Raw genomic sequence first — 27,440 nt, 5'->3', positions numbered from 1 at the left:
CATCTTCTAAGATCCTATAGACTCTGGAACAGTTCCTACAGATTGCAGGGTAGCTAATGTAACCCCACTATTTAAAAAGGGAGGTAGAGAGAAAGCAGGGAATTATAGACCAGTCAGCCTGACGTCAGTAGTGGGGAAAATTATAGAGTCCATTATCAAAGATTTTATAGCACAGCACTTGGGGAACAGTGGTAGAATTGGGCAGAGTCAGCCTGGATTTACGAAAGGGAAATCATGCTTGACAAATCCACTAGAATTCTTCGAGGATGTAACTAGTAGAGTTGATGAGGGGGAGCCAGTGGATGTGGTTTATTTGGACTTTCAGAAGGCTTTCGACAAAGTCCCACAAAAGAGACTAGCATGTAAAATTAAAGCGCATGGGATTGGGGGTAGTGTATTGTGACGGCTAGAAAATTGGTTAACGGACAGGAAACAAAGAGTAGGGATAAATGGGTCTTTTTCCGAATGGCAAGCAGTGACTAGTGGGGTACCGAAGGGATCGGTGCTAGGACCCCAGCTATTCACATTATACATTAATGATTTAGATGAGGGAACTAGATGTAATATCTCCAAATTTGCAGATGACACAAAACTGGGTGAGAGGGTGAGTTGTGAGGAGGATGCAGAGAGGCTTCAGGGTGATTTGGACAAGTTGAGTGAGTGGGCTAATGCATGGCAGATGCAGTATAATGTGGATAAATGTGAGTTTATCCACTTTGGTAGCAAAAACAGAAAGGCAGATTATCTGAATGGTTATAAGCTGAGAGAGGGGAATATGCACTGCTTAATGTTGACTACAAGATTCTGTCCAAAGTCATAGCCAGTCGAGTCAAATCTGCTCTGGAGTTGGTGATTCACCCCGATTAGACCTGCACTGTACCCGGCAGGAAGATCTCTGATAGTCTCGCGCTACTCAGGGATACGATCGCCTATGTACGGGACAGGAGGGTGGACACCTGCCTCATCAGCCTGGACCAAGAGAAGGCTTTTGACAGGATATCGCACACCTACATGATGGACGTGCTTTCCAAAATGGGGTTTGGGGAGGGAATCTGCAATTGGATCCAAATGCTCTACACAAACATCAGTAGCGCAGTCTCAATCAACGGGTGGGAATCGGAAAGTTTCCCGATCAAATCTGGAGTCAGGCAGGGCTGTCCTCTCTCCCCGGTCTTGTTTGTTTGCTGTATTGAACCCTTTGCTGAGTCTATTAGGAAGGATGCGAGCATAAGAGGGGTGACAATCCCAGGCAGCAGAGGCACTCAGGTTAAAACCTCCCTGTACATGGATGACGTCGCCGTCTTCTGCTCGGATCCGCTGTCCGAGATGAGCATCTGCGACCAGTTCGAACTGGCCTCGGGAGCCAAAGTTAACTACGGCAAGAGCGAGGCCATGTTCTTTGGGAACTGGGCTGACCGATCCTTTGTCCCCTTCATCGTCAGGTCAGATTACCTGAAGGTGCTGGGGATATGGTTCGGAAGGGCCAGGGCGTGCACCAAAACCTGGGAGGAGCGAGTAGCCAAGGTACGACAAAAGTTGGGCATGTGGGGGCAGCGATCTCTCTCCATTGTGGGCAAGAACCTGGTCATCAAGTGCGAGGCGCTCACGTTGTTGCTGTACGTGGCGCAGGTCTGGTCCATACCCCACTCCTGCGCTGTGGCAGTCACCCGAGCCATTTTCCACTTCCTCTGGGGATCTAAAATAGACCGGGTCCGGAGGGACACGATGTTCAAATCTCTGGACAAGGGCGGGAAAAATGTACTCAACGTGGTCCTCATCCTGATGACCACCTTCGTGTGCGGCTGCATCAAGCTGTGTGTAGACCTCCAGTACGCAAACTCCAAGTGTCACTACGTGCTGAGGTTCTATCTGTCCCCGGTGTTGCGAAGGATGGGCCTGGTCACATTGCCGCGGAACGCTCCATGCAGTTGGACTGTGCCGTACCACCTATCCTTCACGGAGCAGTTTCTGCGGGAAAAAACCTTTGACCACCGGTCCATCAGGCAGTGGTCTGCACGGAATGTCCTCAAGGCCCGATGGGAAAAGGAGACGGGGGATCCTGTCGAATGGTTCCCCGAGCAGACTGCCAAAGTCATTTGGCGGAATGCCTCATCACCAGAACTTTCAAACAAGCACCAAGATGTAGCTTGGCTGGTGGTGAGAAGGGCCCTCCCAGTCAGATCCTTCATGCACGCCCGAAGTCTCGCCCCCTCTGCACAATGCCCCCGCGGTGGCTGTGGTGGGGAAGAGACGGTTGCCCACCTCTTCCTGGAATGTGTCTTTGCAAAGTAGGTGTGGAAAGAGACGCACACCGAGACAAACATCAACTGCTGCTGGAGGACTATCAATTCGGTGAAAGACGCCCTTAGGTCTGCCCGAAACTTGCTGGTCTTCCAGTGCAAAGAGTTGTCCACGACCGAATGTTGCAGACTGGCACATTCCAAGGTCCAGGACTACGTGCTGAGGGACGCACTAAAGCTTGGGGCAGCCACAGCGAAGGCTCAATGGGGGAAGACCACAGTGTAAGGTCCCCCCCACCAAGCTGAACTGAGGGGCTGGATTCATGGGAAACCCCTCGAACTGTATCGCGAAAAGTTTGTGTGCTGTAAATGTAAAAATGTATATGGCATGACAATGAAATGGAAGGGTTGTGAGGCACCTCATGATTGTATAGAAGGAAACTGATCACCTTTGCACTGTTTGTGTTTTTTGCCTTGATGCTGTTTTAAACTGTTTGGGAATGTAATTTATTTTATTCTTTTTAATAGATTTTTATGAATAAAGTATATTTTGGAAAAAAAAAAATATGCAGCGAGACCTGTGTGTTCTCGTCCACCAGTCACTGAAGGTAAGCATGCAGGTGCAACAGGCGGTAAAAAAGGCAAATGGTATGTTGGCCTTCATAGTGAGAGGATTCGAGTACAGGAGCAGGGATGTCTTGCTGCAATTATACAGGGCCTTGGTGAGGCCACACCTGGAATATTGTGAAGTTTTGGTCTCCTTATCTGAGTAAGGATGTTCTTGCTATCGAGGGAGTGCAGCGAAGGTTTACCAGACTGATTCATGGGATGGCCGGACTGACGTATGAAAAGAGATTGAGTCGGTTAGGATTATATTCGCTGGAGTTCAGAAGAGTGAGGGGGATCTCATAGAAACCTATAAAATTCTAACATGATTTGACAGGGTCGATGCAGGAAGGATGTTCCCGATGGTGGTGGAGTCCAGAACTAGGTGTCATAGTCTAAGGATATGGGGTAAACCTTTCAGGACTGAGATGAGGAGAAATGTCTTCACCCAGAGAGTGGTGAGCCTGTGGAATTTGCTACCATAGAAAGCATTGAGGCCAAAATATTGTATGTTTTCAAGAAGGAGTTAGATATAGCTCTTGGGTCTAAAGGAATCAAAGGGTAAGGGGCGAAAGCGGGAACTGGCTACTGAGTTGGATGATCAGCCATGATCATAATGAATGGCGGAGCAGGCTCGAAGGGTCATATGCCTACTTCTGCTCCTATTTTCTATGTTTCTATGTAATAACGGAAATATAATTTGAAGGAATCCTTAGCTAAATGTTTATTTAAACAAATTATAAGATACCTCAATATATTTGGCAGTATTCAGAATGACAGTTATTGACAAGATCAGGGGGACTACAATCTGCTCATCTGCATCTTCTCTTGTACTGAACATGCTGAAGTATCAGAAAAGAGTTTTCTGTACAATGCTGTCAACTGGAGTTTTATTTCTTCAAGTAGAAACTCCCGCCAGTAAAGGAGACCTTTATGTACAAGGTTTATATGACCTTTACCCGTGCGTGTGATATTGTTTTCTTTAAAAAGGTAACGTTTTAAAGCTACAATGCTGATACTTTTACGTATTTTTATCAAAACCCAGATTTGTTGACCCAAAAGATGAAAAAGTTACCCTCTTATGAGGAATCATGAAGTATCTGAAGAAGTTGCATTAGAGAACATTCAAGACGTGAAAAAGGGCACAAAAGATAGCCCACATCAATTCGTTAACAATTCAACACCATACATTGGCTCCCCATCTCAGTAAGTACTGCACCATATTTTAAATTCTATTTTTACTCCATTTAAATCAGATGGGACAAGTGAAAAATCAACTCCCTGGGCCCATTCATTTATATTGGACTGCAAACTATCGATTTGTTCTGAATTACTACCTGCATGCACATTTGTCTCATCAGTGAATTTAAGAATGTTTCTAATTAAACCCTCCTCTAGATAATAAACAAAAATGATGCACAGTAAACAACCCAATACAGAGCCCTACAGTGGTCCACTTATAGTTAGACTCCAATCAAATCTGATCATCAATAACAAACAACCTTCTGCTAATGTGATTTCAACCAGCTACATATCCAATGTAATAACTCTTCTTTCACAGCAGTACTTCAATTTTCTTTAAACTGCTGACAATTAACAAGAAATAGGAAGAGCAAATCCATTTTTCATTCTCAAATACACAACAACTTATAACATTCCTTTCAACAGCAATGGCACCATGTCAATTATGGAGATCTTTGTAACAAACTTTCTCATACAAGACTTCCATTGGGACAGCATATGGGAAGCTCTTTAAACAGATTGTGAAAATGGTTTCCGTTTTGTATCTTGGGTATACAAAGAGCTTTTTTGAGCACAGTAGGAATTCTAAGTTAAAATCCTCAACTCAATATCAGAAACAATTTATATTTGTATTGCTCCTGTAATCCAACATCAGAGCTGAAGGTGCATCACATTTTTGCCCAAGACCCATACACAAGAGGGAAAGAATGACAGAAGGTGACCAAATATTTTCAAGAGATTTTTGAAGGTAAGAATGGCTGATGTAAGGTGGAGCGGAGACAGCTCGAGAGCATAGAAGCAAGATAGCTGAAGACTCTCCCACTGATGGTTGAGGTGCAGGGAGAACACATAGCAGACCAGAACTAGATGAGCAGGTGATTATGGAAAGAGGAAGACTTTGGAAGGACTTACAGAACAAGGCAAGGACTTGCAAGTCAAAAAACTTAGAAATGGAAATCCAATGAAGATTAATCAGCATAGGGATAATAACTTAGTCGGAATTTGTGTGGATTGGGATACAAACAGTGGAGCTCTGGATGAGCAGAGTTATCTTAAGTGTTGTTCAGAAGACAGGTAAAAGAGAACATTGGAAACATGCAGTTTAAAGTGATATATGTTCCAATGCTGATTTCAGTGCTATTGGGAATAATATTTCAGAGATGGAAGTAAGCAGTCTTGGAGATGGACAAGATGAGAGATATGCAGAACTCATGGTCAAGCAGGACCTGACGATTGCACATTATCAGATTGCTCTCCAACAGGTATCCAGCAAGGTGAACTGAATCAGAAACTAAGGGTCAAGATTTTTTTAGTGGCTGCTAAATAGGATGGTTTACTTCTGCAAAAAAATCAGTGGGCTTATCTGTACTCAATTCTCCAAGAGATTACTAGAAGATACATTGCACAATACAACACTTAGGCCCTGAAATTTCTGAAAACGAGCACCATAGTAATGGCATATGCCCCTATTTTAGCACAGAATTTCAAGGAAATTGTGGTGTGGGTGATTTATACTAGCTTTCATAGGATACATGGCACAGAGACAGATCATTCGACCCAACCAGTCCATGCTGGCGTTTAAGCTCCACTTGAGCCTCCCCCCATCTTTCCTCATCTAAATCTATCAGCTTAACCCTCTATTCCCTTTAACCAATCCGTCTGGTAGAGAGTTCCACATTCTCACCACCCTCTGGGTAAAGAGGTTTCTTCTGAATTCCCTATTGGATTTCTTGGTGACCATCTTACATTGATGACTTCTAGTTATGTTCTTCCCTACACCATGGCAATGCCTCCAGGGCCATATGCACCAGTCCCCTGGAACTATTGCCAAAATGCTAAAAAAGTGTGTTATACATACTCCTCCTCCATTAAAAACCAAGATGAAAGCAAATTTATTGGCCATTTTAATTGCTATTTGAGGGACTGTTGTTGCAGAACAGTGCTGGCAGGCTCAAATTACTCAAATGTTAATTCTGAACACAGCATTTCAAGATCGATAGGATATTAAAGGAGAATTAGCTTTGTGAATTAACCCATTGTTCATTTTAATGATTAAGAATGACATTTTATTATAGATGCTACAATTCCTGATTATAAAATTGTTCACAAATGTGTAAAAATTACAGTTCTTCCATTGCAATGGGAACATAAATCTTGGCACAAAGGACATAAATAACAATAGAATGAATAGCTGATCACAATATTAACTAACTTTATGGACCAAGATGTAATAATTTCACAGTTAACATTCATTCCTGAGTGTTATTTTCATTGGGTTAGATTCTACATACATGTTTGATTTAGTATTAGATGAAAGAAAATGTCTACAACAGCTGCTTGCACAAATCTTCAGACACATAAATAAAAACTTTGGCTTAGATTTATATTACGAATAGGATGATCACTCCTTAAGTATATTCATAAAACATAAGGAGGCATAATTAAAATTAGTTCTAATTAATTAAGTCATTCTAACTTGATTGCAATTAATCATTTTTACATTTGGAAGATTGTTAAATATGTACATGTCATAAAACAAAAGGAATTAATATGGTTACAGACTGTCACGATCACTTTCCTCATTGCTGTGGTGTTAAATGATGGGTTTCACAGCAAATTTTGGCTTAGGACGGGCAGTAGACAATAGGAGCAAACAATGGTCCTACTTGTGACAATTGTCGCTAATGATGCCATTGTAGCCAATTCCAGCCTGAATATATGTAGCTTTCTGCTATTCTTTAACCATTTGCATAGAGTGGTCAGCATAAATTATACTATAACAGTACTCAAGGCCATTCAAACTCAAAATGTTAAGACTTCATTCTTAACTAGATTTAATGAAACCTATGGAAATTACTAAATATAACTTAGAAAGCAGCTGTCAAACTGATTAAAAGTAATTCAAGTTCAAGCTCATATTAGAGATCACACAGTAACACTTGCAGAAATCTTCTAGATAAAATTATATTTGCCATCCAATGTTGTGAAACCTTAAATCAACTTGAATTGGATAGCCCAACATAAGCCTTGGAGAATTCGAGAATTTCCTGAAAATAAAAAAAATTATCCCCAATTTAATTCTTAATAATTTTGTACTGTAATTTCAAATGATTTATGCATGATTTCTTCTTTCAAGAGATTTTTTCCAGCAATAGTTAGCAACACATCAATCCAAAGTCAGAACAACATTGGGAATTGGATGTTGGAAAGAAAAGGCCTCAAAATTGCATAAATAATTCATTTTTAAGAATCACACTACGAATACCCATGTTCAGTCCATATGACCAGGACCTAGAAAAAATGCTAAACATAAGTGGAGTACCACCATATTTCACCAAGGAATGGTAGGTGCAGACTTCATCTGCTACCTTGGCTGTGCTGATGTTGGTAAAGTTGGGGGTGGGGGGGGGGGGGGGAGGGCCTGAGGGTTTGGGTTTGGAACAGCAAGAAAAACAACTAAAATAAAAGATGTTCTCATCAGGCTTCTGTCATGTGGTTGGCTCAACACTGGAAGATGACGACCACCCACGAAACTACATATCAAAACAGGAGGATTAAATTGGAGGTAACAAGTAACGAGCATTATTTTCCTTTTCTGCAGATGTCAGTTCGTACAGGAGCAACGTGCAAAACATTGTATCTAGATGAAACTAACGGAGATATAAGGCAATTATCACACAATGAAAATGACAATATTCCGTCATAAATCCAAAAACAGAACTCTAATTGTTCGGCTCTTTGCTTATTAGCCTGTTTTGCTGTCTGAAACATTCGTCTTTAAACTTGGCACACAGGATACAGAGTTTAAAAAAAAATCAGTAACAATTAAGTCAACCACTGTGAGGAACATGGCACATTTCAATTGAGATTTTTTGTTATTTCATCTCACTGGTTTATGTTGCAAGAGTGTGGATTTTGTTCCTTGCTGATTAATTTTTTGATGGGCCTGCGACTCCTTCTTTGAGTGCATATACCCCACCCCCCCATTGATTTATTTTTGATTTCTGCTTTTCCACACTTTGCAGGAGCCAAGAGGTGAGGTATGCCTTCCTGCCTCTACTACTAATATTGCTGCCCTAAGCAGCTGAAAGTGCCCTGCAATAACCCGATGGAGATTAATTTTAATTTATCCTCCCCAACAACTGGATGACTGAAACTGCTGAAATTTCCAAAATGGGTGGGAATCAAACTTGCATTCCACTAGTCCATATCATCACTCACTGCTGCGTCAATTCATTTTTTGACCATTATTGTGTTTTGAACTTCCAAACCACCATTTATTGTACTATTTGATCTGTCAATAGTCTGCAGAAAGAAACTATATTACTAAGACTTTGCACTAATCTCATTAAAGTGATCTTCAGGTGAAACACTGGAATGACGGCTTTGTGATACCCTAAACATAAAGCCAAGAGAATTTGACTGCAGCTGCCTGGTAGTGCTCCATGGTACTATTTGAAGGAGAGGGGAAAAGAAATGAAAAAGAAATCACATATTTTGATATCTCTTGCATTTCTGTTATGATGTAAGGTATTTTAAATATCTCTTGTATTTCTGTTTGTAAGTAAAATGTAACCAGTTGTGGTGTGGACCAGCATGTGGAGCTCACTGGGTGGCAGGAACATGGAGTGCAGAGGACATCGGGACAAAGCGAGAAGCATTCTGGTAGAAGACATCATCGCTGGGGCTCATATTGGAAATTTTAAAAATAAAGATAGTTTTAACTGAATAAAGGACACACACACACACACACACACAGACATGTCAGGATACTGAAGCAGTCCATGTAGAAATGCAACAAGACTTGGACAATATTCAGGCTTCGGCTGGTAAGTGGCAAGTAACATTTGCGCTGCACAAGTGCCAGGCAATGACCATCTGCAACAAGAGAGAATCGTACCATCTCCCTTGACATTCAATGGTGTTGTGATCACTGAATCTCCTACTATCAAAATCCTGGGGCTACCAGTGACAAGTAATTGAACTGGAGTAGCCATACAAGTACCGTGGCTACAAGAGCAGGTCAGAGGATAGGAATCCTGCAGCAAGTAACTCCCCTCCTGACTCCCCAAAGCCTGTCCACCATCTATCTACAAGGCACAAGTCAGGAGTGTGATGGAATACTCTCCACTTGCCTGGGTGGGTGCAGCTCCAACAACACTCAAGAAGCTCGACACCATCCAGGACAAAGCAGCCCGTTTGACTGGCATCCCATCCACAAACATTCACTTCCTCCACCACCAATGCACAGTGGCAGCAGTGTGTACCATCTACAAGATGCATTGCAGCAACACGCCAAGGCTCCTTAGACAGTACCTTCCAAACCAGTGTGGTCCACCACCTAAAAGAACAAGGGTAGCAAATGCATGGGAACACCACCCCTCCAAGCCACTCACCATCCTGACTTGGAATTATATCACCGTTCCTTCACTGTCACTGGGTCAAAATCTTGGAACTCCCTTCCTAACAGCACTGTGGGTGTATCTATCCCATATGGACTGCAACGGTTCAAGAAGGCAGCTTAACACCACCTTCTCAAGGGCAATTAAGGATGAATGTTGGCCTAGCCAGTGACACCCACATCCCAGGAACGAATAAAAAAAACATGTTATTAAGGTGGTGGTCTAGACTAAATCCAACCTCACACACTCTATCTAAAACAACTTTTGGTCAATGGCCTCTCTGGGTAGTTGTAATGGCTTTCTACCTGCCTTATCAAAATGCAGATATCCTATCCATTGCTTGTATGCACCTGGAGACCCCCCTGCTGAGAGCAGGAAATAAACACATGCAGGTGATCTTGCATAGCCTGATAAGGCATTAAAACCCAATTAGATGACCTGATTTAAGACATTACCTTATATGTATCATTACCAGAGTCAGAAAGGGGTATAAAGCCACAGCACATAAGGACATTGCTGTTGCAACCAGGGAAGTGTGACTTAGCCGGTCACAGGACGTCGTGTGGAAAAATTTGTTCAGCAGACCAACCACACAGGAATGAGCTCCTGTATGCGGGTCTAACTAAGCAACTGGTGTTATAAGTATATAGTATTCCTTAGTGGGTTAAAGGTTTTCCACATAAAGTGAAAATTGTATCCAGAGTTTGTTTTGTGTCACTGATACCTAGTACGGGGTCAGGGCCTTTGAGGGAAGTGAGACCCCCCCCTGTTTAAAAGAGTCTTACAAAAGTGCTTATACTAACTTTAACAGTAAAGAACTTAAAAGGGATCCTGTGATGCCTTCTAAATTGAGTGCAAAAAGTATCTGCATACCGACAACATCTATACGCACTCAGTTCTTTAGAATCAAAGCTTCAGAAGTAGACTCTAAGATTCCTTTTGAAAATGATGGAGAATGTTTTTTAATTTATAGAAGATTTCGGTCATCACTTACAAAATTGTTGCCTTAAGGTGTGCAAAATAAAAAAATCATTTGAATACCCAAACTTATGTTAATTAGTACAATTTCTTATTTTTCGGTTCCCAGTATGCAATGTGATGACATCATGACTGCCAAATTGAAAACTCAACAGCACAAAAACTGAAAACATTGTGCTAAATTAAGTCCACAAAACTTTCCATATGAATATCTCAAAAACTAAAGCCAGTTTAAAAAACATACAATTTTTTCTTGTGTTACTCATTTTGCTATGTACAGCTCTGTGTACATCATTTCAGGGGTTCTGGAAGATTGTAAGCTGCTGCTGGCTATAAGTGTTACTTTATATATGTGAATTATTTTTGATTTTCACACATGAATAGTATTAGTCCTGTGAGCAGTGAAATAACTAGGCCTGCCTACAGACTAAGCCACTGAAGTGAAATACATGGAAAATATTCTCTTTTTATCTGCTTCCTGTCTACAGTTAACACAAGTACATATTATCTGCAGCAGTTGTCCATGTAATGCCCTAAGATTTCTATACATGAATTTTGAAGCAAAAATATAAAAAGGCTACAATATTAGTCAGAAAATTAAACAAAAATGGAAAATTATTTTGCGATTCACATTAATTTTGTAGGAAACAATGGATAACCAACAAATTGCTGCAGAAAATAACAGCAATTTTACTGCAGTGCTTGTGATGTGATGATTTTTCCATTGTCCACGATAATGACAGGCCATGACACCCATTTCACACGTGTCATACTTTCTCCCAATGTTTCCAGTAAAACAATCAGCTTCACAGTTGTCACAAAATCTTCTGGGTCGTTATAGATATTTGCTGCTCTCAGACTGTTTTTGGATAATGCTGTTGCCAACTCTCAGGTCCATGCTTCCTGTGATTTGATTCTGTGATATTTAACAAGCTTTACAGAGCACTCGCCTATCATTTGTTTGAACAGATTTACAGCTCATGTCACCTACAGTGCATATGTGCTGTTTAGCTTACCTGGATCAACACAGGCTGTTGTTCAGTCTCAGGGGATAGATGACTTATGACAGGTTTGGTTTAAAAATGTTACCTACTTATATACATCACACTTATAAAAGTTAATACAGCTTCATATAGTTAGATGGAATTTTTGTCTCACTCTCTCTGATCACACGTCTCACTCTTACCATTTTCCCACCATTGACAGCTCCTTGTAATGTATACCTACATGATTTCAGCACCAGTATTTAAAAGGGACAATGCAAACATGAAATTTGATGGATTCTGGAGTGAGGAGCTGAACACAAGAAAGTGAGAGAATGGAGTGCACCTGCTGAGAGGCAGTGACTCGCTTTAGTGACGTTTCCCTGGATGTGATTCTAGGACTGTAAGGAGACGTAGGGGCACACTGTCTCCTACTGATGGGAGGAAAAAAACCCATCAGTGAAACCATGAAGGTGTGCCTGGAGGAAGTGGAGGAAGTCAGCAACAGGGGTATGGTGCCACACTCCTGGATTCAATGGTGAAAGCAATTTAATGACCTAAGCAGGGGAGAAAAGCTGAATATAGTGGTACATTCAACTACATCCTGATGTGTGCATCATGCCAACGCCATCATTGTGTCTTCTCAAGCCTGGCACATCACTCCTCACACCAACTTCCCATGCAGGTGTACCCATTACTCTGTCTATGCACTTCCTCAGATCCCCATCTGTCAATCCACACCGACACTTACACATCTACATGCAATGTCATACCCCTCGCACATACATTGTCACCCTCAACAAAAGCTCTCCACCCATCTGTTTCGCACACCTCATTACTCTCCTCCTTCCCTCCTTCTAGAAGAGAGCACAGAACATATGGGACAGGCAAAGAACTGTAGATAACACTCCAGCCATCTCACACTGACAGATGCAGAGGCGGTGGCACTGGACATCAACAGAGCCTCGGTGTGCTTAGTTGTCAGAGATAGGAGCCTCCCAGTTACCTGTTGACAGAATTAAGTACCAGACAGCCACATGGCATATGACACTCAGTCATGTTGACTTGATGTCAGCAGCAATTGAAATGTTATCATGTACATAATGATTACAGAAAACATTCCTACCTTGACAATTCTAATTGATGTCCTTAATCTCCCACAGGACCTTCAGGTGCCCCACAGGAGGTGGTGCAGGAGGACGATGATAATGCCTCAGAGAAGGGTGTATTGTCACAGGACTAACGTGCCCTCTAATTTTTCTTTAGTGCACAGGCCCTTTAAACTTTTTAGAGCAGCCGCACATGCGCGATAACTTAAAGGGGCCACCTTTAGTACGACTTGCATGGGAACTTGCAGGTTGCTGTGCATTGCACAGGATTCCTGCAGACCACGTACCAACACACACTTCTGTGGGACCAGTAAAGATGATAGTTGGGGTTTCACCTGGTGATTCATATATTGCAAGTGAGCGAGAACAGATAGTGGAGACAGGAACAGCAGTGGAGAGCTCGCATTGGAAACCACAGGACATTCTAAGCTCTGCTCAGCTGAAAGTAGAGGCTGAACCTCTGGCACTGCTGACAAAGAGGATACTTCTGGAGAAGCAGCTAAGAATGAATGACATACTGACAGGGTTTCCAGATACACTCGGCAGCCTTGCAGAGAGATTGGAGGATTCCAGCTTGAGCACAAGTGGCATGAAGTTGCAGGCCTTTGTGACGATGTCTACGTCCATTTGAAGAGTGACCACTTGCATGTAGCATCAAACGTGGCAGTCAGTACCACACATACTGCCTCGTGTCCCGATGACTGTGACTGTCCCCGCACAGGTGCAGGTGGAGCAGATTTTGGCGGGGCCCTTACTGGATTCAAAACCCAGAGGACATTGGCCAAGAGCATCTCAGCAGTAAGAGCAGGGATTTGAGCAGCCTGTTTTTACATCTGCTGACGCCACAGAGGGTGCACCACCTGCAACTGCTAGGAAGAGGCAGAGTAAAGATTTGTCGTTGCATAAGAACATATGAATTAGGAGCAGCTACTCAGCCCCTCGAGCCTGCTCCTCCATTCAACAAGATCATGATTGATCTGATTGTAACCTCAACTCCACAGTCCCGCCTACCCCCAATAATCTTTCATCCTCTTGCTTATCAAGAATCTATCCACCTCTGCCTTAAAGTTATTCAAAGACTCTGCTTCCACCAATTTTTGAGAAAGAGAATTCCAAAGACTCACGACCCTCTGAGAAAAAAATTCTCCTCTTCTCTGCCTTAAATGGGTGACCCCTTATTTTTAAATAGTGATCCCATGTTAGAGATTCTCCCATAACAAGAAACATCCTTTCCACATCCACCCTGTCAAGACTCCTCAGAATCATAGATGCACAAGGGTGTGCACATGAATGCTATACACAATGTTAGAATGGTAAGTTTCTGCTGAATTTTTGAGCCACAAAAACTTGTTCTCACCGCTTTCCCACATTTTGGTTGCCACCTGCCAAGTGACCTGGCAAGTGTTAAGACAAGAATTGATGCTGAGCAATGGGAGAGGAGAAGGGGGGGTGGGGGGGGGGGCTTGGTTGTTTACAGGACTGATTTCTGAAGAGGGAAGGTGAGGGGTTGGGGATGTTGGGACGTGGCTTTTGCAACTGGGTGGAACTCACAATAAGAAGGGCATCCCAGGAACTAATGTGTGTTGCTGGTGGTGCTTTGGTCGCATCACCTTATGCCTCTTCCTTCTCGGAATTATCTGAAGAGGTCTGTGCCTTGTTTCTCCTGCAGTTCCAAACCTCACAACTGGACAATGTTGTGAAAAGCATTGTGCAACACAACCATTCAACTTGAACTGCATCTTCAGCATACCTATGGCTTACTCAATGACATATCTGGTTTCATGGCTTTCATTGTATCGCTCCTGGGATTCATTTGTTGCATTCCTCACAGGTATCAGCCACGTTTTACATGGATAACCCTCATCTCCAACCAGACAGTTGCCAAGTCTCTTTCAAGCTGTGAAGATATCAGGCAGGGTGGACTGCTGCAAGTTGAAAGCATCATGGCAGCTGCCAGGAAATCTTGCCTACATCCGCATGAACATCTTTCTTTGGTTAGACACCAGCTGCATATTGATAGAGTGGGAGCCGTGGCGGTTGATGAACAATCCAGAGTGATCTGGGGTTGGTGGAGCGGGGGGGGGGGGGGGGGGGGGGGGGGGGGCGGAGGGGGTGCCTTAATTGCACATGAGAAGCCAGCTGCAGTTGCAAAGCCAAGCTTAGATTGGCATCATCAGTGGTAGACTTGGCATAACTGCTTGCCCTGACAAACAGGCCACCAACTGCAAGATCCTGCAAATGTCTCCGACAGACTCATGGAACAAGCCGGGGCAAAGAAATTGAGGGTGGTGATGGGTTTGACAGCAGGCAAATTTCTGCCACCACCTGATGCGAGACCCTTCGCCTCCTGAGGCACTAGTGTTCTGGCATGTCAAGGAAGCTTATCCTCTGCTTGTACACCCCGTTTTGTGAATATGGCCACCTGCAAACTGCACTTCTGCTCATCCTCTCTCTCCTGTGGAGCAGCAAGTCTGCGAAGAACGGGCTGTCACTGTTCCTGCTGAAGTTGGTGCTGCTTCTGCTGGAGTTGGAGCTGCTTCTGCTGGTGCTCTTCCTGTAGTTCCTGCTGCTTTTGGTCATCTTCGTCCTCATCTGAGGTCCAAAGTGAAAAAACAGTATAAACTGCACTTATCCTGATCTGATAGATCACAGCTCCAAAGTGAAAATCAGACACACAAACCTCCAAAGTTGTGAAAGTCACTCAGTACAAGTTCTGTGTTCAAAGATTCTCGCACAATCAGGCAAGAGAATAGCTGTGAGCTTTCAGTATTTATTGGAATATTCCTCTTTCATTGCCTTCAGCCGTTGTGCTCTCACCTTGCTTTCAATGACGAGTTCTAGGATGCCCAGAAAACCTGTGCACCTACAATAAAATTCCAAAAGCCATATCGCTCCAACTGAGCAATTAACATATTGAAATTAACCCAAGAGGGCTGCTCGGATGCAGCCTAATGTGCTGTCTTTAAATGTGGAAGTCAGCGGTCAGAGTCAACACCCTGACACACTGTAAATTCCCACTATTTTAAACACTGACCCACTCCCAAACCCAAGTGCTCCTGCAAATTAAAATTCACCAATATTTCTGTACATTAATGGCCGCTATGATCATTTTTAAAGCATTTTCCAACCACAGGACCAGTACATTATTATAACTATATTAACTATTCTTTCATTTGTATGGACACTAAACAGCAGCTTTGCAATTATAATATCGTAGAACAGCACTGGAGGAGGCCATTCGGCCTGTCGTGTTCTTGCCAGCTCTCTACATCAGCCAATCAGCTAATCCCACTCTCCCACCCATAGCACTGCAAATTTTCTCTCTTCTAGTGCTAGTCCGATTTCCTATTGAAAGTCACAACTGAATCTGCCTCCACCACATTCTCAGGTAGTGCATTCCAGATCCGAACCAATCACTGCATAAAACGTTTCTCCAAATGTCATGTTGCTTCTTTTGCCGATCACCTTAAATTGATGTTCTCTGGTTCTCGACCCTCCCGCCAATGGGAACAGTTTCTCTCTACTTACTCTTTCCAGACCCCTCATAATTTTGAGCACCTCTTCCAAATATCCTCTCAACCTTCTGTTCTCGGAGGAGAACAACCCCAGCTTCTCCAATCTGTCCACATAACTGAAGTCCCTCATTTTAGTTTTAGTTTTAGAGATACAGCACTGAAACAGGCCCTTCGGCCCACCGAGTCTGTGCCGACCATCAACCACCCATTTATACTAATCCTACACTAATCCCATATTCCTACCAAACATCCCCACCTGTCCCTATATTTCCCTACCACCTACCTATACTAGTGACAATTTATAATGGCCAATTAACCTATCAACCTGCAAGTCTTTGGCTTGTGGGAGGAAACCGGAGCACCCGGAGGAAACCCACGCAGACACAGGGAGAACTTGCAAACTCCAGACAGGCAGTACCCAGAATCGAACCCGGGTCCCTGGAGCTGTGAGGCTGCAGTGCTAACCACTGCACCACTGTGCCGCCCATCTCTTTCTCTGGAACCATTCTCATCAATCTTTTCTGCACCCTCTCTAAAGCCTACACATCCTCCCTAAAGTACAATGCCCAGAACTGGATACAATAATCCAGTTGAGGCCGACGCAGGGTTTTATAAAGGTTCATCACAATTTCCTTCCTTTTGTACTTTATGCCCCTATTTATAAAACCCAGGATCCTGTGTGCCTTATTAACCACTTTCTCAACATGCCCTGCCACCTTCAACAACTTGCACGCATATATGCCTGGGTCGTTCTGTTCCTTAATCCCCTTTAGAATTGTACCCTTTATTTTGTTTTGCCTCACCTTGAACTTCCTACCAAAATGAATCACTTCACACTTCTCTGCATTAAATTTGATCTGCCACTGGTTTACAATTTGCAGTATTTTATGTTATGGCGAGAGGTCATGCTTTCTCAAGGTCCAACTCAGCTGAGCTGCTCATGTACTGAAGCTGTTCTTACACTCGAGTTTACAACACCAACTATGCTAAAGAACTAAATTTTAATAAAAAGCAAAGAAAACTTCAAATTGCAGTGACAATGACAAATTTATTTCAGCATTCCAAATAGGGCATGTTTTCCCAAATTCAGCTGGATAACTCAAAAGGGAAAAAAAAACGTCCATGGGGTGTGTTTGAATTGCGTCTCTCGATAGAAAGGGTCAGTGCTGTCTATACATTAATTCCCCATTGATGCTGCTTCGTGATCAGCTAGCATAGGATATAATTTCAGCAAAGTAAATTGAGCAGTGGCAATTTATCTGTACTTCCTCATGTGGAGCTTGTTCAAGAATTCATGAAAGTTTGATGACTGAGGCAGATGTGCTGAAACAACGAGCTTTACCCTAGGACTCAAACACTTAGCCCAATAACACTGGACAATTGGTATTCATGCAACACCATCTTTAACACTGCACTGGTATAAAATATGCCTTATAATGTAGCTAATGTAGGATTTGGCAGCTTCGTGTCAGTAGCAGAAATGTCGAAAGCGGTAATCTTCAAATGTTCCCAGAATGATTGGGCTGCAGTTGATGGACAAATTTCTTGAACTAAATAAAGGTTAAATTATTAAAAAGTCTTTGGATGCCTACAGGACAACCTTCAATTTTCTAATATCAGTAAAGTCATAGAGAGATACAGCACTAAAACAGGCCCTTCGGCCCACCAACAACCATCCATTTATATTAATCCTACATTCCCTACCACAGCCCCACCATTCTCCTATCATCTACCTACACTAGGGGCAATTTACAATGGCCAATTTACCTATCAACCTGCAAGTCTTCAGCTGTGGGAGGAAACCGGAGCACCTGGTGGAAACCCACGCGGTCACAGGAAGAACTTGCAAACTCTGCACAGGCAGTACCCAGAACCGAACCCAGGTTGCTGGAGCGGTGAGGCTGCGGTGCTAACCACTGCACCACTGTGCTGCCCCTAAAGTGGTGATTTGATAGTTACCTTCTTGTTCAGTAAAATTTTCTCCACAATTCTAGAGGTCAGTGAGCAAAGCTCCGCATATACAGGTGAGCACCCATGCATGGATGCATCTCAGTTACCTCCATTCAAGAGCAGACAGTGCAACTATTTCCTTACTTGCATTGCTCTTAGAAAGATCCAATTGCACTCTACCATGCAATGCAGTGCAACAAGGGCAGTAATCCTCTGTTCGGAAGGAGAGCACCTTCAATAACAGAGTTGGTGGTCCTCTGTTGATCAAACATTTACATCATTAAATAATGGAATTCCATGTTGCCACCATTTTCGTGAAACTGATACTCATCTTTTGTGTTGAATATAGCAAATGATATTCAATGGTGAAAAACATTTTGATGTTTTGGGAAGTTATGTTGGGAAGGGGGTGCTAGCTTTTGGACTTGGTGACCACAATGATTACCTGATAAAATTCTGAAACACTACAGAGCTATTTAAAGTATCCTTTCAATTTCCAATCAGTAACTTGGATGAAGTTGACCTACATGCATAGAATAGACCATAAATGCATGTCCAATCCTGGCAGAATATATTCTTGTTTTTACAATTTCTTAAATTGAAGCTGTTTCAGTATACTTAGTACATTAAATGCAGTTGTTCCCCTGGTCTCCCACAACAATTATTATTTTCCTCCATAGCCTTGGAGTGCATAAAATGACCTTACTTCACTTAAATCTCTGGAATATAAATGACACCCTTATGCAAGCAAAATTAACACTCCTGGAGTTGTCACCCAGCATACGCCTGAAACTCTTATTGGAAGAATAAATATATTTTCTTGTGGCATAATCTGATGCTATCAGAGAGACGACTTGAAGTAAGCGGAGTGCAACAGGAGCCATTCCCTGCCTACGTGTGGTGGTGCAGATTGTCAGAGGTAATTTTAATGAGGTTTTCCCCAACACAAACAATATCTTTCTGAAATAAAAGGAACACAGACAGCGTTATCAAACCAGTCCATCCAACTCCCTATACAACCATTTATGAACCATACAACTTACATGCTATTAAGAGCCACTTTGTATTATTTATAAACTGAAAAAAATATTCAACATAAAATAATTTTTATGCAGATACTATATCAGCCAAGCAGTCTCAAATACTCCAAATCAATAAATATCAACCTACTGAGTCACAAATACTATGAAGTAGTGATTGTAAAGTTAAATTAAGTGTTAATCTGACTATAGATTCTGTCTCATTGGAATACAAGTCCTAAGATTCTTGCAATTAATAACGTTTTGCTGAATATGGAAAAGTGGAATATCAGATCAACCAGTAAAAATTACATTTCCTTTTTTTTTCTCAATTATCACACCAAAGGTGCTACAGACAGTGCCTATTAATTGATGCATTGATATTAACAATACCGATTGTCACTATTATAGACATCACTTATAAAACAAAAACAGTAATAATTTACCCAGATGTCCTTTGATCTGAAGGGTGCCTCTCTGTCGAGATGACGATACTCCGAGAAGGATTGCATTAATAAAATCACTAACACTGAACAGAGGGAGTGCTCTATACTAAGGTTACACAGTGCTGGCAATCTATACAAACTGGTCCATTGCTACTCTTCTCCGAGAGATGGACCACAAAAAATATCAATCAACTTTATCTTTATTAATTTATTTAACCATTTTTCTAAATACTTCAATAGCTATACTGATCCTCTCATATCTAAGAGTGAGAACAAATAATAATTACATACTACTGATATTCTGAGGATTAGCAGAGTACAATAATAAAATGAAACCTGCATAGAAGTAATCCTCAACAATTCTAAAAATAAAACAGCAAAAAGCATAAATGCACCACAACACTCTCCTTTCCATGGATAAACCCTTATTCTTTAAGCACATTATCCCATTCCTCCCCACAATACATCCACATAATATTGGACAACCGGCTTTGGAATGGTACCGCTTCTTTACCCCGCCCCCATCTAGCCCCTCCAGAAACTTAGAGAATCTCAGCTGGACCCCCGTAGCCATCAATGCAGTTACAAATAAAACCGGGAGCCAAGAGCTTGGACAGTGTCCAAAAATATGAGCAAAGTGTAAACAAATGAACCATTCTCTGAATCGTTCCCTGGCCGTGAAAGATTCTCGGCATGTGTACATGCCTGGATTCTGGATTAGTCATTAATATCATTCTTAACATCTAAGAAAGAGAGAGAGAAAAAACAATATCTTCGCCGAAAGATAAAAGTGGGCAAAATAGAATTCACCAGTTTTCACAGTGAAGCGGCTGGAAATGCGCTTCCCAATATGACATAGCAATACCTAGGCTGGCACACAAATTATATATCGACTCAAATTCCCAGGGAAAAAAAATAAAGCGGCACATAGAGCAGGGAAGGCGCGTTCCCCATCCGACTGGACAAGGACATACGACCAGTATACCCAAATAGATAATCAATCCAACAAATATACCACTGATCAACAAAGCGGGGGGGGGGGGGGGGGGGGGGTAAAAAAACTGTGTCTAGATCATTAGGACTCCAAAATGGTTAAATGTTCAGCCACTTCAAAAATAGAAATAAACACAATGAGAATATTGAGAATGCAACATTTAGTGAGAAAGTGGAAAAAGGTGACCTTTAATGCGGACAAGGATAAAGATTTCAGTGAAAAATGCGTCCAACTTTTCATGCATTTTTGTTGTTGTTGTTGCATAGTCCATTTATTTGATGGGTTCAGGGTTTTAAAGAGGTTAGATGTACTTTGTTGCCTACCTGAGGACGGCGTTTTCTCCCTGTCTCACTGTCACGTTGTCCATTGCTTTAGGGAAGTTGCTGTCACTGCGCCCGACCGGCTCTCCTGCGGGCACAAGGAAAAGTAACCTGAGCGCTAGCAACATCAGCCACCTGCCCGGGCAAAAGCCCGTCAACTGCCACGTACCGGGGCCAAAGCCCCCCCTCGCCGGACAAAAGACCAAACACAGCCGCATGGCAAGTTCGAACCCAGCCGATACTCCTGCCACACAGGGAAAAAAAATACGGAAGTACTTCCACAGATGGTGCAGGCAAAACTCCAAGCCAAAAAAAAAAATCCCCAAAAAATAACGTGTTCCAAGCCACACACACACACACAAAAAATACGATCTGCCTGGCTGTATCCAAACTGTCCAGGGTGGAAATTTCCCCAAGTGTGTGTCACAGATTGCAAAAGGATTTTTTTTTTTGAGGATTCTCTTCTGAAAAGGCAAGAATCTGTTGGTAAAACGCAACGCTCAGTCCCAGCCAAAAAACAAACTGTGCAAGCTTCTGTCAGGGAGAGAGAGATGACAATAAGAATCAGTTGAAAGCTACTGCTTTCCAACACGGCTGTTGCTCCAGCTCTGCTGTAACAGTCCTTCCCATTCCAGCATCGTCACACGGCATCCGCCTCCCTCAATGACCAACACACTGAAGTTACACTGGAATGGACAGCAGGTAACCCTTTCCTTCACAGCTTTACCGTGACTCTTGCACAGCAGGAGGCTCATTTAACCCTCAACTCGAAAGCCCATCAACAAATCCTGCATAAATATACTGATTGACAATATTCAGCCATCCATTAACATGACTCACAGAGTCACCAAAACAGAAATCTTTCATTTACCAATATCGTATTGCGACGGACAGTGATTTACTCCTTTGAATCATACATTACTACAATTGCACAGCGTGTCAATGACAGCAGTGATATTTAACCCCTTGCTCACCGCAGCAGCTTGTTATATTGCATTGAGTCCATTGAAGACCGCCTCGCCGCAACTGCCATCATCAGTCAACAATGACATTTAACCCTTTGCATTATCAGCAACAGTCACACAACTCAGTTGCACAGCTGATGGGCATGTTAAGATTTTTAATTGCCACGGCTGTCAGAAATGCATACGGCCGGCAGCTAAACTTTGTCACAAGTAATTGTAACCTTTGAGTTCAGCGATTTCAACCCTTCTTGTTTCAGCTGCAATACAGTTAATGATAAAGAACACCAACTTCCATGAATACTCCCGGGTAACAAACATTTCGCAGCAGTATATCTCACTGATGAAACCAATGTTGCTATACAGTTGAATTCAGGTTAATAAACCACAACTCAAAGTTCCCACCAGTTTATTAGTGAAAGTGATGGACAGCAAGCAAACTTTTTTCCTGATGCAGTTGCAGATGCTGGGATGACCAACAGAGATTACAGTCTGTCTTTCATGAACCATCATTTTGTGTCAGACATGTCAACATCTGTAAATTGCTATGTAAGTTAAGACGTGGGTTTGCCCAAGATTTAGAGAGATACCCTATTTAGATTTTTTTTGAAATTGCAAAATACAAGTTGTCTGGAATGCAAATTAACAAACTTGTCAGTCTTTTTGAGTATGTTCAAAACACTATAAATAATAATTCCCATTATGATTTCAGAGTTGTGAGTCACCTTTCCCTACAGACTCTAATGCTAATTATATGGAAATTGTAGTTTACCTTTAGACAATGTAAAACAAAATGCAAATACACTTAATTATCAAAGTGGAAGCATTGAGATGTAATTCCGGTCAGTGACTAGACGCCATACAATCATATACCCCTTCCTGTAACAATTGAAGGTGGTGCAATATTTTAGGAAACTGGGTTTCTATTTGAAGGAAGATTCATTTTAAATTGCTTGACCTCATATTTTTTATAATTGGCACCTAAAAATACTTGAGATGTTGCTTTTGCATCACTACAAAGTAGTTTCTGCCTCACAGGAATACAAAGTGACAGCTTAAATGCAGGTCTGACTCTGGAATGCAGCAATATGAGACTTTCCTCCCTCCCCCAACCACCAATGATAAGGCCCTTTCATAGATTTTGAGTTTAACACATCATGAAGTGCAACTTCAGTCCAGTGTCAATTAGGTCTTTTTTTTTTAAGTAGTCCATTGAAATCCCTGCATGTTCACTACACTAAAGGACAATTTTTATCAAGTAGGATGTTTTGAGAGTGTGGACAATCCTGCTTGGGCTCTTAACTCATTTGTTCTGCTGAGACTGAATCATATTCCTGTAGCCAGCAGGCAGCATACACGTGCAGCAATCTCTCCTGGCTGTCAAAGTGTGATTTCAGTTTGCCAGTATAAATCATCTATTGCCGGCTAAAACGGTTTCTGTAGTGACTGGTCTCTGACCAGTAGCACAGTAGAAATGCAGACTTTACTAACTTTGAAGGCATGTGGCCTTAATATAATATTTATTTCTTTTCTTTTATCTAATTTGACTGATTATCGGCTTTAATGGCACACTTGAAGAAACGAACCAACTAAATAGAAAAGTAGATTGGGAAGACTGCAATGCTCAGCCTTTAATTTCCCCTGGTTCCAGGGCTATGGCCCTGATGCACAATTAGGCATTTGTAAGGTACTTTTATATTTAAAAAGAAGTCTTGAAAGAGCAGGGGTCAAATGAATATCTGTGACCTCATGCACCATATCCCCTATTTTGTTTCTTCTGCCATCCCTAATCAAGGCCTGCACATCCATAGGTTGGCGGAGAACCAATGACAGCTCATGGATCCCATGAACACGTGGTGCCCAATGTTGTTGGAGGTCCTCAGCTTGTGCCTAGATGAGGAAGCTCTTGTCTGATGTTGAACGTGTTTCTATAAAATGTAAAAGGGCTATAATATTCAGCCAGAGTGGATAAATCGATAAATCTTGATGTAAATTCACACATAATTTTGCATTTGTAATTCAAGTTTTCATCAACTTTGCAACCCGTTTTTCCTCCCCAATAAAAATTCCATGTACTAATTGCTTTAATGAGTAATTCTAAATTAAAACTGTAACTGCAACTGTAAATATGCTAGTTTCATATTAATCATGAATAGAACAGTATCAAACTCTTCCAAGGTATATACTTTCAACTTGAAAATTTTTTTTCTATGCTAAACTCACTGATAAAGGGTCACTGTCCTGAAACATTAACTCTGCTTCTCTCTCCACAGATGCTGCCAGACCTGCTGAGTATTTCCAGCATTTCTTGTTTTTCTTTCAGATTTCCAGCATCTGCAGTATTTTGCTTTTATTATATCACTGTTTAGTGTTGCTTGTTATATATCATATAGTTTATTTAAACAAACTTTTTAAAAAAACATTTTCAAACGACACACTGAAGACACGCACTGTGCTATCTGAAAAGGAGAGAAAGGATATACTTTTCAAAAGGACAATATTAACACAAACCTGAAAGTACAGCATCACGTGACACAGAACATAAAAGTACAGCATGGTTTTGAGAGGAGAGGGGTGGCAAGCCACCAGGTAATAAGGAAATAAATATCAAGTATAAACTCTATTTATAATTTCTACTCAACTATACTTTTTATCGGGCAATTTTACAGGACTCTGGTGAGACCACAGCTCGAGTATTATTTACAGCTTTGGTCTCACCTAAGAAAGGGCATACTTGTCTTGGGGGGGGGGTGGGGGTGGTGCAACAGATGCTCACAAGATTAATTCTTGCTATTAGAGGGCTGTCCTATGGAGGAAGGATTGAGTAGAATGTGCCTTTATACTATGGAGTTTAGAAGAATGAGAGGTGGTCTTACTGAAGTGTACAAAACTCTTAGAAGGCTTGACAGGGTTGATGCTGAGAAGCTGTTTTGGGAGCTGGAGAGTCTAGAACTAGGGGTCACAGTCTCAGGACAAGGGGCCACCCATTGAGGACTGAGCTGAGGAGAAATTTCTTCCCTCAGAGGGTTGTGAATCTTTGGAATTCTCTACTTCAGAATGCTGTGGATGCTCAGTCACTGACCATATTCGAGATTGAGATCAGTAGATTTTTGGACACTAAGAGAATCAAGGGTTGTTAAGTTAGGGCAAGGAGTGGAGTTGAGCGAGAAGATCAGCCATAATCTTAGTGAAGGCGGAGAAGGTTCAAGGGGCCGTATGACTTACTCCTGCATCTATCATGTTTTCACTGCAAATCATATTTTGTGTGAAATTTATATTTTAGAACATAAGTTGTTAAAACTTCTGATTGTTTTGAAGTAAAGAACATAAGGAAACTCACCCTTTTAAAATGCTTCTATGTATCCTTACATGTGCAAAAGCACCCTCTCCTACTCTGTCTGCACAGCATGAAGTTGAATTTCTGCAGTAAGCAGTATGGTTTGATTCTGAACTCTGTCAAAGTCTCTTTCGTGAAGCAAATAACAAGCACACCACCACCAATTACAATAGGAAATGAAGAAATCATTTTCAAAAACGTTCTCACACATATTGAGAAAACCGGTACTATTTTATTTGATGAGAGTACAATAAATCTCTCCTCTGCAGGTTTAAAGCTACCACTGCTATCCATCTAATTTCAAGTTGACATCTAATGCCTGTCCTTTGTTATATATCAATCAGATTCTATATCTCAGTGTCCCCCATAGATGAATAATTGGTGGTGGGGGGTACTTTGGGGGGCAAGATAAAGGGGTTAGATTTGAGAAATGGAAGAAGAACAAAAGAAGAAGAAAAGTTACCTTGCTATTTGTATGGACGATTTCTAAGATTACATGCAGGACAACAACATGCTGTGAAATAAAACTCTGAATCTTGCTTGCAGCTCTCCCAGGAGAGGGGTATTTTTACAACAGCAGCATTGTCTCTAACCTCTGTATGCTCTGAGATCCTGCTGAAAGCAAAATCTTACTAGCAATGTCATATGGACAGTAAAATTGTTGAAAAGAAATAAATCAGAAGCTTTAAAATGGATATCAGTAAATGACAATGATTAAGCAATTGAGGAATATTTGAAGAAAGAAATCTAGGCAGTCTATCTCTGGAGACTGCAAGGTGATAGCATGTGATCAAACTACACTCCCTGCCAATGGATTTGAACAAGTAACTGCTTACACCTTCAGACTACATATTTAAAAGTAAGCCTTTGAAAAAGGATGGGAGGGTTTATTTGAAAAACATAGTTATTTTTCTGTCTGAAAGCATTTAATGGTTGTAAATGAAATGAGTTGGAGAAAGCTAAATCAGTTCCCAGTGGAACCATGTCCACTGCACAAAATGTTCTTAATTTGACAATTTCACTCAGTGAAGCCCTAAGGATAAACTGCCAAGGAAATTGTTTAGAGGTCTCATGGAGTCATTATGGAGCTAACACAGTGAAGTAATCTGGACAAAGAATTTAAAGTTTTCAGAGGCTCATGGGAAAAATTAATCTCACAGCATTTTAAAACGGTTAGGATTGGTGCGATGGATAATATCCCATTGGTTTTAGGGTTTAGGTACATTGCATGTGAAATAAATCTGGAAAAATATACAAATATGGAGGCCAGGACAGGGAGAGAAGAGAGTGTGATATGATATCCAGGGTGGGGTTATAGATGATGTTTTCTACTAAGTGATTAGCTTGGAGTGCTGAATGATGCAATCATGTATCTACTGCAGTGGAGCAACTTTGACAGGAAACATAAACATGAAGGGAAACTGATTTCCACATTTCTACATATGTTAGTAATTATTATGGAGTGCAGTGATAAATCAGAACAGATGTGCATGGAATGGCTTGCGAGAAATTCTTGCTTGATTCTGCACAGTTTTGCCTTCCAAATATTAACCTGAGCATTTTGAAATCCTTTCAAGGATTGAGGTCTTTGCAAATCTTTGCTTAGCTGTTGTTCGAGGTTTAATCCTTTCTATCTGAAAAATTATCGTTGCCATTTTTACCATATTTCAAAAAAAAGAAAGCATTCTATACTGCAATGAACACAATAGATGAAACAATTTTAAACAAGTTCCATAATTTTCACATTCCAATGTCAAAAGGTAGTACTCTGGTGCAGTGCTGACATCATTTGACATTTGGATTCAAATACTAACATTGTCACTCTCCCCTCACCTATACAATCCAATTATAATAATTCTTCAACACAACAACTGCTGTTAAATAACATGGCAAATATATGATATAAACCACTGAAAAGCATTAAAATTCTAAGATCATTCATCACATTACAGATACCACAATTCAGCTGTGAGGTGCCATCTTCACTTAGTTGTTAGTGCACTCACTTCTAAATCATAAGATCATGGGTTGAAGCCCCACCATAGACTTGAACATATAATCTAGGATGACACTTCAGTGCAGTACTAAGAGAGTAATGTAATGTCAGAGATGCCACCTTTCAGACAAGATCAATGAACTGAGGCACCCTGCTCTGAACATAAAAGAAGAGCAGGGGGCACGTCACCCTGTTCTGGAAAACATCCATCATCACAAAAGAAAATTATCTGTCCTTTTATCTCATTTTTGTTCATGCAAGTTGGCTGTTACATTTGCCTAAATAACCACACTGACTGCTCTTCAAAAGTAATTCATTCTTAAGTTGCAATAATGTGCTAG

At 41.5% G+C, this 27,440-nt stretch overlaps 1 protein-coding gene across 4 annotated transcripts in view; it reads right to left on the bottom strand.

Moving 5' to 3' along the window:
• opcml (opioid binding protein/cell adhesion molecule-like) overlaps positions 1-21,425 on the bottom strand; it is a 1,070,268-nt gene extending 1,048,843 nt beyond the window's left edge. For all 4 annotated transcript variants that reach the window (XM_068053861.1, XM_068053862.1, XM_068053863.1 and 1 more), the window contains exon 1: positions 20,808-21,425. In XM_068053861.1, the coding sequence (XP_067909962.1) occupies positions 20,808-21,022 (215 nt within the window). In that variant the 5' untranslated portion in view covers positions 21,023-21,425. The remainder of the gene's footprint in view (positions 1-20,807) is intronic.
• Between the last annotated feature and the right edge of the window lie 6,015 nt (positions 21,426-27,440).

The sequence above is a fragment of the Heterodontus francisci genome, chromosome 22 (genome assembly GCF_036365525.1).
Source record: "Heterodontus francisci isolate sHetFra1 chromosome 22, sHetFra1.hap1, whole genome shotgun sequence".
NCBI lineage: Eukaryota > Metazoa > Chordata > Chondrichthyes > Heterodontiformes > Heterodontidae > Heterodontus > Heterodontus francisci.
The sequence above is the reverse complement of the archived record's forward strand: the minus strand, read 5'-3'. Positions and strand labels throughout refer to the sequence as shown.